The 14,532-nt window shown below is 32.8% G+C and overlaps 3 protein-coding genes across 4 annotated transcripts; all 3 read right to left on the bottom strand.

Moving 5' to 3' along the window:
- Positions 1-2,813: 2,813 nt before the first annotated feature.
- On the bottom strand, positions 2,814-4,691 carry LOC123210403 (CASP-like protein 4A2). The gene is made up of 3 exons (XM_044628737.1): positions 4,048-4,691; positions 3,629-3,755; positions 2,814-3,149 (listed from the first exon to the last, which is right to left on the bottom strand). The coding sequence occupies exons 1-3, from the start codon at positions 4,560-4,562 to the stop codon at positions 2,955-2,957; spliced, it is 837 nt and encodes a 278-aa protein (XP_044484672.1). The 5' UTR covers positions 4,563-4,691; the 3' UTR covers positions 2,814-2,954.
- Positions 4,692-5,335: 644 nt separating this feature from the next.
- Positions 5,336-9,982, bottom strand: LOC123212367 (protein EXECUTER 2, chloroplastic-like). The gene is made up of 11 exons (XM_044631481.1): positions 9,569-9,982; positions 9,153-9,269; positions 9,003-9,068; positions 8,447-8,553; positions 8,292-8,373; positions 7,507-8,205; positions 6,873-6,999; positions 6,607-6,770; positions 6,418-6,492; positions 5,820-5,912; positions 5,336-5,669 (listed from the first exon to the last, which is right to left on the bottom strand). The coding sequence occupies exons 1-11, from the start codon at positions 9,890-9,892 to the stop codon at positions 5,568-5,570; spliced, it is 1,956 nt and encodes a 651-aa protein (XP_044487416.1). The 5' UTR covers positions 9,893-9,982; the 3' UTR covers positions 5,336-5,567.
- Positions 9,983-10,423: 441 nt separating this feature from the next.
- LOC123210379 (E3 ubiquitin-protein ligase SIS3-like) lies at positions 10,424-14,397 on the bottom strand. 2 transcript variants are annotated; one of them, XM_044628703.1, is made up of 10 exons: positions 14,190-14,397; positions 14,050-14,088; positions 13,786-13,852; positions 13,597-13,670; positions 13,286-13,424; positions 13,106-13,198; positions 12,836-12,901; positions 12,288-12,407; positions 11,732-11,845; positions 10,424-11,159 (listed from the first exon to the last, which is right to left on the bottom strand). In XM_044628703.1, the coding sequence occupies exons 1-10, from the start codon at positions 14,216-14,218 to the stop codon at positions 10,842-10,844; spliced, it is 1,059 nt and encodes a 352-aa protein (XP_044484638.1). In that variant the 5' UTR covers positions 14,219-14,397; the 3' UTR covers positions 10,424-10,841. The 2 variants fall into 2 exon arrangements, with proteins under 2 accessions (XP_044484638.1, XP_044484639.1); XM_044628704.1 differs by lacking the exons at positions 14,050-14,088; positions 14,190-14,397 and having other exon boundaries at positions 13,597-13,624; positions 13,719-14,034.
- Positions 14,398-14,532: the final 135 nt, after the last annotated feature.

Genomic DNA, 14,532 nt, shown 5'->3' with positions numbered 1-14,532 from the left:
AACAGCTCCTTTTCAATCTCCGTACAATTCTCTTTCTCTTTTTTGCCCTTCCCTTGTTTTTTTCAATACCCTGATTAGTCGGAAAATTAATTAATAAACCTTTTTTGATAAATTTTTAATAGTTTTATTCTTTTAAATAAATTATATTTTTTATTTCAAGAATATCTTTTATTTTATTTTTTTTGTATTCAAAATGAATTCTATTAAAAAATCTTATTTTTGAAAGTATACAAATCAATTTTAGATTAATTTTTTTATAATTATTAAAATTTACAGATAAAAAACAGATTAATTTCTGATATAATAGTTGATATTCTCGTATATTTACAAAATAATAAACGTAACTACACAGAGTGTATATGAGTTGTGCATAGGTGTAAAAAGACGTTTGTGCACAACTCATATGCACCATATATAGTTATGTTTATCATTTTATAAAAGATATGTAAATATCAACTATTATATTAGAAATTAATCTATTTTTGATCTGTAAATCTTAACAATTATATAAAAATTAATTTAAAATTAATCTATATACTCTCAAAAATAAGATTTTTCAGTAAAAATTACTCTGAATATGAAGAATAGGATGAAGGGTATTCTTGAAATAAAAAATACAATTTGTTAAAAAGGCAAAACTATTAAAATTTTGTCATAAAAGATTTACGCAGTTAATTTCGTACCTATTTTAATTAATTTCCTTGATTAGTATCACCAATTTACCAAAATACCCTCTTTTTGGTCTCATTTGTATGTAGTATTTGGTTATCAGAGGGCATAATTTTAGGTATAGATTATTCATATACGTTTAATCTAAATTTTGTATATTACCCTTGATTATTTTCAATTTGATGCATCTTTTTAATATAGAGCATCGCTATACGCATAATTTTGTATATAAATAATGATATATTATTATATGATTAGATAATTAAAAATTAAAGATAAAATAATATTTAATCATATAATAACATATCGTTATTTATACACAAAAATTATACACATAATTTTATTATTTAATATAATAATAACAAAAAAGTAACTCAACTTTGATATAATAATAAAATCTCTACCCCATGAATAAATTATTATCAATATATAAATATTTCTTTTGTTTAGTTTATATTATCACCTCAAAATGCAAAATATAACAAGAACAGTATTATATGTATTTATTTTTAAATATACAAATAAATAGATATTTTATATGTAATTATGTGATTAGTTATTTTTTTATTTATAATTGAAAATTATTCAACCAGATAGTGATATATATTAAACATATACCTATTTATATATTCAAAATAAGTACATATAATTTTATTTATATAACAATAAGATAATTTGAAAGACTTCAAAAATGATATTACATGATTAAACCTTTGGGGATTAATTAAGTAACTAATAAAAATGAAAAATAAAATATTAAAATATAACATATTCTTATATCATTATAATAATAATAATAATAATAATAATATTTGATAAAATACTTAGTATATAAATTTTAAAGTATATTTTTAAGATGGTTGATGATTCTAAATGAAAAGAAGATAAACAAAATAAATTTTGATAGATTATACATCAAACCTACAAGATAATCATATTAAAGTGCAGAAAATAGTTTTGATATAATATAATATTATTACACAAATTATTATAAAAAGTTGGAATTTAGAAATGTAAATGAAGAGAAATTAGAAGAGGGGTAATTGAGTAAAAGGAGGAAAGAAAGGAAGAGGGGCAGTTAAGTAAAAGAGAAGAAAGAGGAACAAAGTGGTAAGTAAAGAATTGTCCTCTTCCGTATGAGGTGTTTTTTTAACCTCCACCCGTACTAAAAGAAGAAGTAAATTAATGTCGGATTTGATGCATGTAAAGTAAAAGTATTCAAGTCAACACCTAGGGATACTACTCCCAAGTGAATGTACGGCTACATATTAATTAGGCTGATGGGTCTGTTCACCCCCCAAGTTTTGATACACTATCAAAATTACACCATAAAATTTGAAAAATTTAAAGTTTTACTTATGAGCTGACTACCAATAAAATTTGTTATTGAAAGTTTATTTTACTAATAATATTAAAAATATATAAAATTTATTTATTTTTTTTTATAAATTTTAAAACTATCAATTTCACTTATGTCTAAAATTTTTTAACTTAAAAAAGTCATAATTTCTCTCCTAAATATATTATTTTTTTTATCCTTTTGGTTATCATTTTCAACGTCAACAACCTCTCATCTCTATTTTAAACATTGATTTTTGTAGAGAAAAGAGATGTGGACTAACGTTTTAGGATAGAGAAAAGATATCGTCGATGCAAGAGATAATAACCAAAGAGAGAAGAAAAACTTTAGATTTAAAAAAAAATATAATTTTTTAAAATTAAAAAACTTTAAATAAGAATAAAATAATTAATTTTTAAAATTTAAAAAAAATATAATAAATTTTTTTTTTTTAATATTATTAATAAAATAATATTTTTATTTTTATTTTTATTTTCAATAAAAAAATTTAGCTTGATCCATAACTTCGTAAATATAACTTCGAAAACACATCAGAATTTTAGGGGTGATTAATCCTTTGGCGTGTTAATTTTCAGTATCACAGCTGTACAGTATTAATCCTAGTTTAAACACAATCCTGTTGTATTAATCACAATCACTTTCTTCTTTTTCTAATTTTCTTGTGGTCATTGGTCAAGCTAATGAAACACAAGACTAAGAGTGAAAATGTTTGAAAGTTTGTGCAATGTGATGTGCCCTCCAATTTTGAGTATTTAATTGAGTTTCTAAATTATATGATATCGTGTGATTGAATATAACTCAATTAGGTATTCAAAATTAAGTACACATAGTTTATTGTATATATATACATGAAGATTGAGTTTGCATTCATTTTTGCAAAATCTAAACTTACAAATGAAATATGATGGGCAGCTGCTAATTGAAATCAGGTGGCATCGCGATTACATAGATAGTAACCAGACACAATGGAGCTGAAGGCAAATGCAATAAAAGCTAGAAAAGACATTGCAACTGATGCACTAGCCATCTCTGTGAACTCATCCTTGCCCCAATTTGACTCCCAATCATCAACTCGAGTGGCTGCTGCTGATGATGCTGAGATAAGAAGATAAGCCAGTGCCTGCCAGTTGAAACAACAAAGTTACATTTCTTCCAGTACTACAGAAATGTAACCCCCTTTTCCTATTATGTAACTGTAACTATGTCTGTGTGTGCGCATTTGTGAAGTAAAACTTCATTATTAGATGGCCATCCAATCTAGTAAAGGATCACTTATGCTATGCCAATGCTGCTCATCACTGGGAAAACTAGCAAACTATACCATGCATCTTTTGCCCCCGACTATTTTCAGCATGCATGCCCAGAATTGAATTCATCCCTTTGACTCCAATTTGCAAACAAAAATAACTAAATGCCTACAAAAAATTTGGTAGTCTTTACATTTTCTATATTTAGGCATTGCAGCATATTGTGGCAATTGCAAAACCCTAAACCCTCAATCCAATGAGCACATACGAGTAAAACTATCAATCAAAATCAGAATGGCATATAACATTGTATCAGCAGAATAATCATCAATTATGGAGTAGATAGACTCGCCTGATCCATAAAGAAATCAAAGAGATGCCCGACATGTATGCGCCTTATTTCGCTCCCCATCATCAGACAGTAGGCAGCTTGAAACCCCGCATATACAAACGCAATAACATTGACTGATAAACAATACCTGTCATCAAGTTCCATCATCACTTGAATAATCATTCAAAAATCTTAAAATAAGGTCCAAACACAGAAATTTTAGAAAAAATTAGTATAGATTTAATGGAGTATAATTAATGAATGAGTAGCCAAACAAACAACTACAAAATCAAATGAAGAACAGTCACAATCACAGTATCTCCATCTTAAAGCTACTTTTTTGCTACTATAACAGTTCAAATCACTTCAATTCTGTGAGGAAAATCAAAATAACAGAGCAAAAATTGTATAATATGAATAAGAATAAGAGCAATAGTCACCTGAACTCTTTGTAACGATCATAGGAATCACCACTCCAGCCCTGACTCTTATCGGCGGCCATAACAGAAAAAGAAATCAAGCACAAAACCACCTCGATTAACCTAAACCCTATGTTCACCACTCTCAATTTCTCACTGGTCCTTAATCCCCTCCTCCTCGTCGAACCCGATCTCACACCTTCTCCAGGGTCTACCGCGGTCAACAGCGAGACACCGTTCTCCCGCAAAGCCTCGTGTAAACTCACCGGCAGAGGTGGCTCCAGCATCTTCTCCGGCGCAGGAGAACACTGCGTGAACTTGTCGCTCACGGCAACTATTGTTTTCGAGATGGGTTTTTCGTCGGGATATATGGGTGATTTTTGAGGGGAAGTAATGGGTGAGGCATAGGGAGAGGAAGTGGAATCCAGAGGGCTGGGATCGCCCTGGTGAGAGGGAAGCGGGGAGTGGAAACAGAGTGGCGAGTGAGGCGAGTCGAGGTGAGCGCGTGAATCGGAGTCTGAGGGTGATCGGTTCATGCCTTTCTTTAATTTTTCACAGTTTGTCGTTTGCTTGGAGTTGAAGAATTGTTTTCCAATAATTTTGCTTCAAGTTCATGGATTCAAAGGGAGGGAAAAAGTGAGAAAAAGAAAGCAAGACCGACACGTCTACGTCCTCGTTGGTAATTCCAAATTAATTCTTAGAAGGGAGTAGAAAAGTCTATGTCAAAATGACACTTTCCACCCTCAAAATCGAAAAATGGCATTTCTCCAACTTTCATCAAATGTCAAATATTAAATTTAATAGTGAATACATAATTTTATCAGTTTATAAAATATATAAATAATATAAGATTAATGTCATTTACATCTTTAAAACATAAATAAATTTATTTTTTAATATTATTAATACAATAACGATATAACCCATAATTATAATAAATATTTCTAACAATAATTAATCTATAATTAAATATAATTGTAAATAAACTAGAATGGATGGGAAATAGTCCTTTGGCCTTTGTGACTGTAGAAAGTTGATAGAAAAATATAAATACCATTTAATAATTTACTTTTAGTTTTAATTTATATGAATAGTTAAATTACTTATAAACTTATTTATAAATATAAAATCTCCAAAATCTCTAAAGCCTAAAATTGCTCACCTTCCATAATGTTATTTCTATGCCTCTCTGCATACGGAAGACTCTGAAGTACATGATGCACCACTGAAGGAGGAAGAAGTATACGCGTATAATACGTATATTCACTAACTAGGTTGGCAACAACATTTAACTGTTACCAGGCAAACATGTCCATAATTTTTTATGCTGCATCATTTAACATCTATGTTAAGTCATAAACAAAACCGATGTACTCCTTGAAACAAAACATGTAGAAGGAAGGAACAAGTTACAAACATCAAAGGTATGATAACAACTCTCATTCTCCTCATTCACAGTATACAAACCAACTCATGTCCAGTTTTGGATGCTTAGTCTCTTGCCGTTATATAACAGGTTAATGAAAAATTAACTAGATGGCTCAGTTGGGTAACTTTAATCGGTTAAACAACACAAGGAAACTTTGCTCAGGGACAATGTAAAGGAAACCAAGATCTGCACCTTTGACATATGGTCCTATGCCCTACAGAAAACCATAACAGGGATTAAAAAGAAATTCTTTGAAAATACATCCTAAAGATGCAGCCAAATTAAAATGAGTTGTACTTCCTCATAAGATCTTCATACAGAAAATAAAGGCAATAAAATATCCTGGGCAATATAGTCTACCTACCTTCCCATTAAGTTGAAGCAGTTCACCATCAACCCATTTGGGATTTCGGAACCCAAATTCTGCTATTCTTCCTTGGCCACTGTAACTTGCAACCTGGAAAAAAAAAAAAAAGAGGTTTTACAATTAATCATTTAACTTAACAGCCTAATCCAACAAAACTGATGGCGCCAAACGGAGTGTCCTATATAATAATAATTCACTGCATTTTAACTGGTGACTCACTAGTTATAAGCAATTTTATCTACTTCACACACACACACACATATAAGTTAACAATGGGTTTGAAATTAAATTTAGTGCCTCAATTGCTAAATTTACATTTCAAATGAAAATGAATATAACTTTATGTTATACTTACAAACGTGTTTATGAGAAAAGGGCATAAACAAGGTGACAACAATGTCACATAGTCACATTTCTCTTTTTTAAGGACAATGTCGTATAGGCGATTAGAATGTTGGAATCGTCTATGTTCAACCACATGATGAAATGGACATGGGTGTGGGATTTGCCAAAATTAATACATATTTTTAATGCTTATGTGGAGAGAAAATAGTGTGTTGAAGAAGAGAAAAAGATTGGGGGCACTAAGTATTACCACTCCCAGTTCATCTGGATATTTCCCACGGTTTGCAAAGCGACTGCCTTTCCCAATTTTGGCGCGAAATGTCACCTAAGATCCAAAAGGGTTTTGATTAATTCAAACTTCTCATTGCATGAGAATTAAACTAAAATAATCGAACTCAAAAACCAGAACAAATACCAAGTTATTATATAGGGTACAAACCTGGCCAGCAGGAACATTGAGGTCCCCAGTCAATTTTGTTGCCTCCACAAATTCAAAAAACTCAACATCTGAAGACTTGCCATCCTCCCCATTCCACTGACCATATTTGCGCCTTAACTGCACAACTTCAGTGCCATAAGGGCCAAATGCACCAACATACAGTCCTACATGTCAACAAGTAGATCTCAAATTTATATATTGGAAAAGATGATACCTGCGTGTTTGAATGTGTGTGAGTGTATACTTGTGCATGCAATCATGCTCACCTTCAAATGGATCTATGTTGCCTTCAGAAGTGCTAATTCGACTAAAAGTTGTATATTCAGGTAGTCTGCTCTGCCTCTGTGCCTGACTGACAGCAAGTTTCACAATTTCACGTACATCTCTAGAGACCTAAGAAAAGTTAACAAATAACCTAGTTACTGTCAAGAAAAGCATTATCACAATCACAAGCAGCACAAACTCCCAATGGTGGAGCTATGAATAAAACCATGAGTATACACTACAAAAAAGTTTCCAAATTAGTAAATGAATATCAACCCATTATAAGAATTTGACTTACCAAACTGTTACCAAGAATTACAGAAAAATAAAATATTCTCAGTTTTCCTATTACTCTGAGATGAACCATTCTGATGCTGGAGCATTTAAAACCTTGACAGGAAACCAAGAAAGTTCATAGGAAAGTAATTATTTTTTGTATATTTATATGCACCAGATAATGAGATTATGGGAATTGAAAGTCTGTCTATGATTCAACAAACTCTTGCTTGTACCCATATTCATTAAAGAGCCTCACCAATGGTACCAACTAGAAGTAAATCAGTGTTGAATGGATATAAGAAAAACTTGTAAATAACCCAACTTCTTCAATTTAACGGATAAAATTCAAATTTTTACCTTTGATGAAGCCTTTTCTGAACTCCAAAATGCCTTGGCTATTTCAGAAGGCATAAGTTCTGAAACACCTTGAGCTACTATAGCAGCTACTTTCACTTTTGACAAGTTACTTTCTCCATTATCATAATCAAGACTTCTCCTAGGAACATGAAGTACAAACGAATCTCTCTCCATATCTGTAACATCAGCCGGCAGACGACGCACATAATCATCCTTGGAAGGAATATCCTCATTATTATGTACAACTCCACCAATAAAAAGTTTTGTATCCAAATCCTTTCCATCTTCTGAGGAATCACTACCTGCTTCAAGAGCCACCCCATCAGGTTGAATCTCTTCCAAGTTATCAGTTTCACCTGCCAAATCCTCTCTAGATCCTTTCTCCTCATCATCTTGCATCAACTGCTTCACAGAGTCAGTACCATCCATCACTTCCTCAGTAACATCAATGTTCATAACTTTCACTTTGAGTCCTGGAATTTTTTCTTTAAGAAAATTTATAACACTTTTTATCCCTTCCTCAGTTGCTCCCTCAATATTTATGCCCTTGTCATCAATTCTCTCTGCCTTAACTTCAGTTCCTTGAACATCTACAACAGAGGAATTATCAACTTCAGAAGTTGATGGAATTTTAGTGGACTTGGAAGGTGAACTTGCAGAGTTTGTTGAACTTCCCTTTGCTCGGTGCAAATATACTACCTGCCAACAGATAATATCGCATTCAAATGTTTACATCTTTTTAGGCATCAGAAACTATTATCTTTGAAGGATTTTTTGAACTTTACCTGCATCACATAGGATTCCTCATTATCTTTGACCACAAAGATTTCAAATAGTGGAGTTCCAGGGGATGCAGTGACCAACTGTCTGTAGCAAACTATAATTACTGGCACACACTTGGTGATGTCAAACTTTACATAAAATGACAAAGGATTCATACCTTGGGCTGTAATTCCTTGCAACAAATCTGCCAACTCCAGGTGTTATGTGTACCAATCTGCCAAATGGATCATCCAAATCCTTGGAGTAGCCCACCCACCAGCCAACCTGCCAAAACAACAATAGAGGTATATTAAACATTTTAAGTAGCCACATTCACAGGTCAGCTTTAAGAAACCCATATCACAATATACTCAACCAAAGCAGTAAGAAAAACTAATGGCATCAATAGTCACCATAACAAACAAAGAGTGTCAAGATATTGGATGGATAATCTATTCATTACATTCCTCTAAGGCCAACAGCCACCCAACAAATTCTATGAGAAAAATGAACACCCAATCTACCTTCATTTAACCAATAATTGAGTTCCAGCATAGAAAAATGAGGTAAAATATGGCGCTGAAAAAAATCTAATGCCACAGTAATTCATCCAGAATAATGTTTTTCTGTAAGAAGAAAAATAATCTTTGTTCTAAAGTATCTACTCTTGAATTGTCTTCAAGTTAATAAATCTTTTTAACCTAATGGTACCAAGTGAAGGTTCAGAAAATTACCAGTCCACTTCCTGTATCTCTACACAATCTAGAAGCATCATTGTAGCGCTCTTCATCTATTGCCATCTGAAAAAAAACAGCAGATCAAGGTAAGAAAAAAATCAGTATGCGGTTGGTGATTACTTCAAGGGGCTACTTCACAGGTCAAACCTTCAACTGAGACATTATTTCTGCTACAGTATCCTTTGAAGTAGCTTCTGCAATTGCCTTTTTCAACTTGGCAGCTCCTTGGAAGTCTTCATTCTCAATTGCATCTTCAAGTTGAAACTACAAAGCAGAACAATTCATTCTGGTTTAAAAAGGAAAAACAAAATTGTATCTTTCAATCTGGTTTAGACTTAGAGTCTAATTATCTTAGACCAATTAATCATTTTTACAATTTCCATGTGGCCATATCTAGTCTGCTCGGTTTGAATGAAGTGCTGATATCAACAAATAAAATGCACAAAACTATCAGTAATTAACGTGTATGAAACATGCAAACTGAGATTCAAAGATTAAAGAACAAACAAAAAAGGCACAGAAAAACATATAGAAACCAAAGGATTGAAGAAAAAAAAAAGTACCTTTAGAACAGAGGCATAGCTCTCAGCTTGTTCGATTTCAGAGAAGTGGCGAGTCCATCGATTCCAATCCCAATCCAAACAAGAAGAAGAGTTATTATTAGCATTATTATTATTGTTACTACTGCTGCAGAGACAACAGAAAGATTTTAAGTTCTTAGAGTTCTTGTATCTGGAAAATGAAGCGAAACTCGAACTCCAACAGCCCAAAACAAAACTCGAACTGTTAAATTTCTTGGCTGAGAAATGGAAAGGGCTCAATTGGGGTGCCGAAATTGTATGAAAGATATTCATATTCATTCCCAAACCATTATTTGCAACCATCATCTCTCTCTTTCAGTTTTCTGTTGTTTGGAATATGGATAGGGTCGCTAGATAAGTTCTGGCTTCAATACAATATTTAGACCCGTTTCAATTACTGGCCTATAAAAATCTCTTTGTTTATATATTTTTTATTTATACAGAAATTTAATAATCAATTACAAGTCTTTTCCCATTAAATTATTAAAAGCATGGTTAAAATTTAAATGCAAGTGTTAATTTTCGAGCACGTATGAATACAATTTTAATTTATCAATAATTTATTAAATCTATAATAAACCAAATTCCAAAATTAAAAAAAAAATTAGGCACTCACAAATTCTCTAATGAATGGCAAGAAATCATTACAAGTATTCCACAGCCGCCATTCATAATTCATTTTAGTTCTCCCAACTCTCCTCACAACTGATCCTCGTTATATTAACCCCATAGATTCCACATTTTCTCGTTTAAGCAATACTATGAATAAATATATTATCGTATTATTGAGTATAATTTTATTTTTTATTTAAAATTATTTATTTATATTATAATATATTTTCTAAGTAATTAACTAGATACATTGCTCACATGAATGAATTGTAAACATTAGCCCAGAATTCAAATGGATTTTGCCGCTGTCCGGATTGGTGTCCAGGCTGGGGCTTCATCCATTCAGCTGAAAATCTAGTTTCCATTGGTTTATCAAAAGAACAGAAGGTGTCATAAACCATACTCCAATGGGTAAACTCATAAATCTTTCCTACAACCATTGACCACTCCTAGCATTACACAATGGCCATGGACAATGTTGTTTCACTTCTTGCAGCTTGCGGTTAGAAGACTATGCAGCAAAAATTGTCAGCGAGAATCTGAGAAATAGTTCAATGTCTGAGTGGGGTGCCTTGACCAACAAACACGCGTTCAACAGAAGCAAATGGCTCCATGCCTGTCTGATTTTGAGTTGCTTGAGACATTACCCTATTCTCATAGTTTCAAAAGCAATATCTGCCGCATCACTGGGCGATCCTGCATTTTCTGTATGGACTGGGCAGAGTAGACCCTGCAGCGTCACCAGATAGCTCTGGCTAGAAGGCTGGGTTCTTATAGATTGACTAGCTATCACAACACTGGCTGATGACCGTTCAGAATCAGTAGTGCGGAGATTGGACAAGGCACTAAGGTCAAGGTTTGGGAAGACTGAGCAACGGCACCTAGGACACTTCACATTCAATCTAAGCCACTCATCAATGCACTCTATATGAAAATTATGAGCACAAGGCAAGCCACGAACCTGCACCAATTCCAGAAAGAAACATATGATTATGTGCACATTAAATTTTTTTTGGATAGGAAACATACAATTATATTGAAAGAATTACATTAGACATCCACTAAGGCGGTGATATAAACTTTAAAAGATAACAATGTGTATAAAAAGTTTTGCAAAAAAGACTGTTGACTTGCATCTCCACATTTCTATACTTTTACATCTACTTTCCACTGCTACTGCACATGCAGGTTTATAGCTGCAACTCTTAAGTTTTAACAATAGAACTTAATGTCTACTTCTTCCGAGGACTCTACCAATTGCAAAGCAAGATAAAAAATCCCAAAAAGTAGATGAGAATTTTACATGAGGCTATCTTCTAACCAGTGAAAACTTGAGAAATACAATTTTTAACATGACAATCACAATTAATGGCACCATATGGAGCTACAAGGCATCAAAGGCTAGACAACTCCAGACAGTTGGAAACCAGTAAAGAAGTATTGCATTGTAAACAGAAAAAAATTCTAAACCTGATGAATATTTAAGGCATGTAAAATCTCGAGCATTTAGATGAAGAATACAAGAAATCTGACCTCATTTCCCACATGAAACTCTTCCAAGCAGATGGGACACTCACTACAATCAATTGGAACAGCCTTTAACCTAAATTTTGGAAGTTCCTGAATGAGTGCCTCCACTGCTTCTCTCTGTACAACATCAGGATCCAGAACTTATAAAACAAACTGTAAGATTAAAACATCTGAAAAAAAACTTCAGAATAAACAGAATTGTAATTAAAAAAAAAAGAAACAAGTATGACAACTAATACACCCTCATATGTAACTAAAGAATTGTCCCATCTATTGAAAGAAAGAATAATGAAAAATGTCTTATACCAGACAACCACTTACAAACAAACACAAAAACATAATCATAACTTCCCAAATTTGGATTAAGTTTTGACTGTGTTAAGAAAGTCAGTCAATGTCTTCAGTTCATATTTAACTGCTACAGTAAATATAGTATACGAATTTTTAGAAAGACATTGTAAGGAAACCTTCTTGGTTATCTCACTTATTCAGTAAGTGCAACAATCAAATTAAAACAAGGAAAATAATCAATTCTAGCTCTTGGTGATGCAGTAATTACCTGAGCTGCAGTCAAATAAAGTCCAGGATGGTATGCTGCTGCATCTTGCCCAATTCCTCTCATCTCTTGACCTGCAGCCTCAAATGCCCAATCTGGTACTCGGATCATGTCAACCAAAACCTGGATCACAGTAAGAGGTTTAATCCAAGCATTATTAAACAGAAGTAATGTAAAATACAAAACTTCTTTGGCACTAATCACAGCAACTACATCCAGATTTGAGCAGGCAAGGTACTTGTTCAAAGAATTATATTGCTGTTATCCAACAAAATTGAGAAGGACTATAATGATAACCAAACCACGAAATATTAATATTTAACATGAAGTGGAAAAATAGCATTAAAAAAAAAAAGAGATGAATCTTTAAGCACATTAGATTAACCATCACGTAAAACCATTGCATCAAATTATATTTCGATAACTAGTTCAATAACACACTTCAGTGATCAAAATTTTGGAATAAAGGAACTAATCAATGCATTGATAGCTGAACTTGAAAACAGAAAAACATAAATAATCTGCCACATGCTATAAAATTTCAAGTATACCCCATATTCTGAAACAGGAATTCCCTGATGAGCACGCACTAGGTGGGCTTGTCTTCGTGTCAACCACTGCCAAAGTGAAGTTCATAGAACAAGAATTAATATACAAGTGGAAGCATCTAAGACCAATATCTTTTATATGCTTAAGATGTCAATTGCCATATGACAGAAAATGTGACTAAGCGAGCAACAAGAGAATACTCATCCACATCACAGAACTAAAATATGTATGAGTAAACGGAAATGGCACAAAATGATGGGTACTAAAGTAACCTTTCCCATAGACATGCGAGCAATGCAAAGAAGTCCACAGTAGCTGAAAACCAACCAAATAAGGAAACCCCATTTCTGTCCTGTTTCTGGCAACTGCAAGCATTCAGTGACATTATTTCAAGCATTAAGAGTGTTTGCAGATCAAGCCAACTTCCAAAAATTGGAAAATAGAACACTAACACAATTTCTTGCATGTGTGAACCACAAGGTACCGACTATAGTCCAGGCCCAGAGAAATGGATAAAGCATCAGAGATAGAATTGAAAGAACCACTACTCTTCCACAGAAACGAGCATATCTCTGCTGCCACCCAAAATCCCTGAAAGCATGTAAAGTCAAAGAAAGATATATTATGTAAAATTTAGCTATATTACCAAAAGAAAAAAAAAATTACAATAGAAGAGAACATTTACAGTTCAAGTATTGATAATTCGACAATGATATCCAAAAAGTAATCACAAAAAAAAAAAGCAGAAACCTCTTATACTCACAATCCCATTCCGGCAGCTAGTCCATTATCTACAAACATCAACAGGCGAAAAAAAAACACAGTAGTGTAATCAACCTGAAGAATAAACAAGAAGCGATGAATCGCGAGAAAACTTCAACTTACAAATATAAACACTAAGCAGAAATCCAAAATTCAATCCATTAAATTTCCTCAAACTTCAGAAACCCACCATGATCCATATGTGCAATGGGTATGTACAAAGATGGTAACCCTTCCAATTGATTGCAACAATGATTCTAACAGCAAAAGAATCATTAAGGAAGAACACTCATAAGCTTATAAAACTTCAATAAATCCACCCAGTGTAAACCTAAACAAGCTTTCGACACTCCATTCATAGATAAGCACTAAAAAATAAGTTCAACTTCTTTTCTTTTCTTACATTGCTTGGAAACCAAAAGTTAAAACAATAAATTAAGAATCAAAAGGATACACACTTGTCGCGAGCATCGACAAGAAAACTCCATCGTACCTGCAATAATAAAAATTCACATTTATTTATTACATTTATATCTTAAAATAACAAAGATTAATAAATGCAAAAGAAATTCGTACAGAAAGATTAAAACTAACCACTTAAAATAGACGCCTCTGATTGCCATAGAGGATACAAAAGAGGTCTGTGCTCAGTTCAGTAAATCAGAGCCCTAGAACGAGACCATCAAAGACCGAGATGGAATAATTTGAAACCTCATTAGCCAAAAACAGTTTAAAAAAATTACTCAGAACGTCGACGTTTCCAGTAATAGTTTCGGTTCGTGAAAATGAAACCATTTGCTTCTAATGGAAGTGAAGTGAAGCTCAGTGAACTAGTGAAAAGAGAAGGACCAAAAAAAAAAAGTTTGTGCCGTTACTTGACGGCGTTGCTGAGGTTGGCTATTAGACTATTGCATAGAAGCCGTACGTTGTACGTGAC

Source organism: Mangifera indica, chromosome 3 (assembly GCF_011075055.1).
Source record: "Mangifera indica cultivar Alphonso chromosome 3, CATAS_Mindica_2.1, whole genome shotgun sequence".
Lineage (NCBI taxonomy): Eukaryota > Viridiplantae > Streptophyta > Magnoliopsida > Sapindales > Anacardiaceae > Mangifera > Mangifera indica.
Note: the sequence above shows the minus strand (reverse complement) of the source record. Positions and strands in the feature narration are given on the sequence as shown.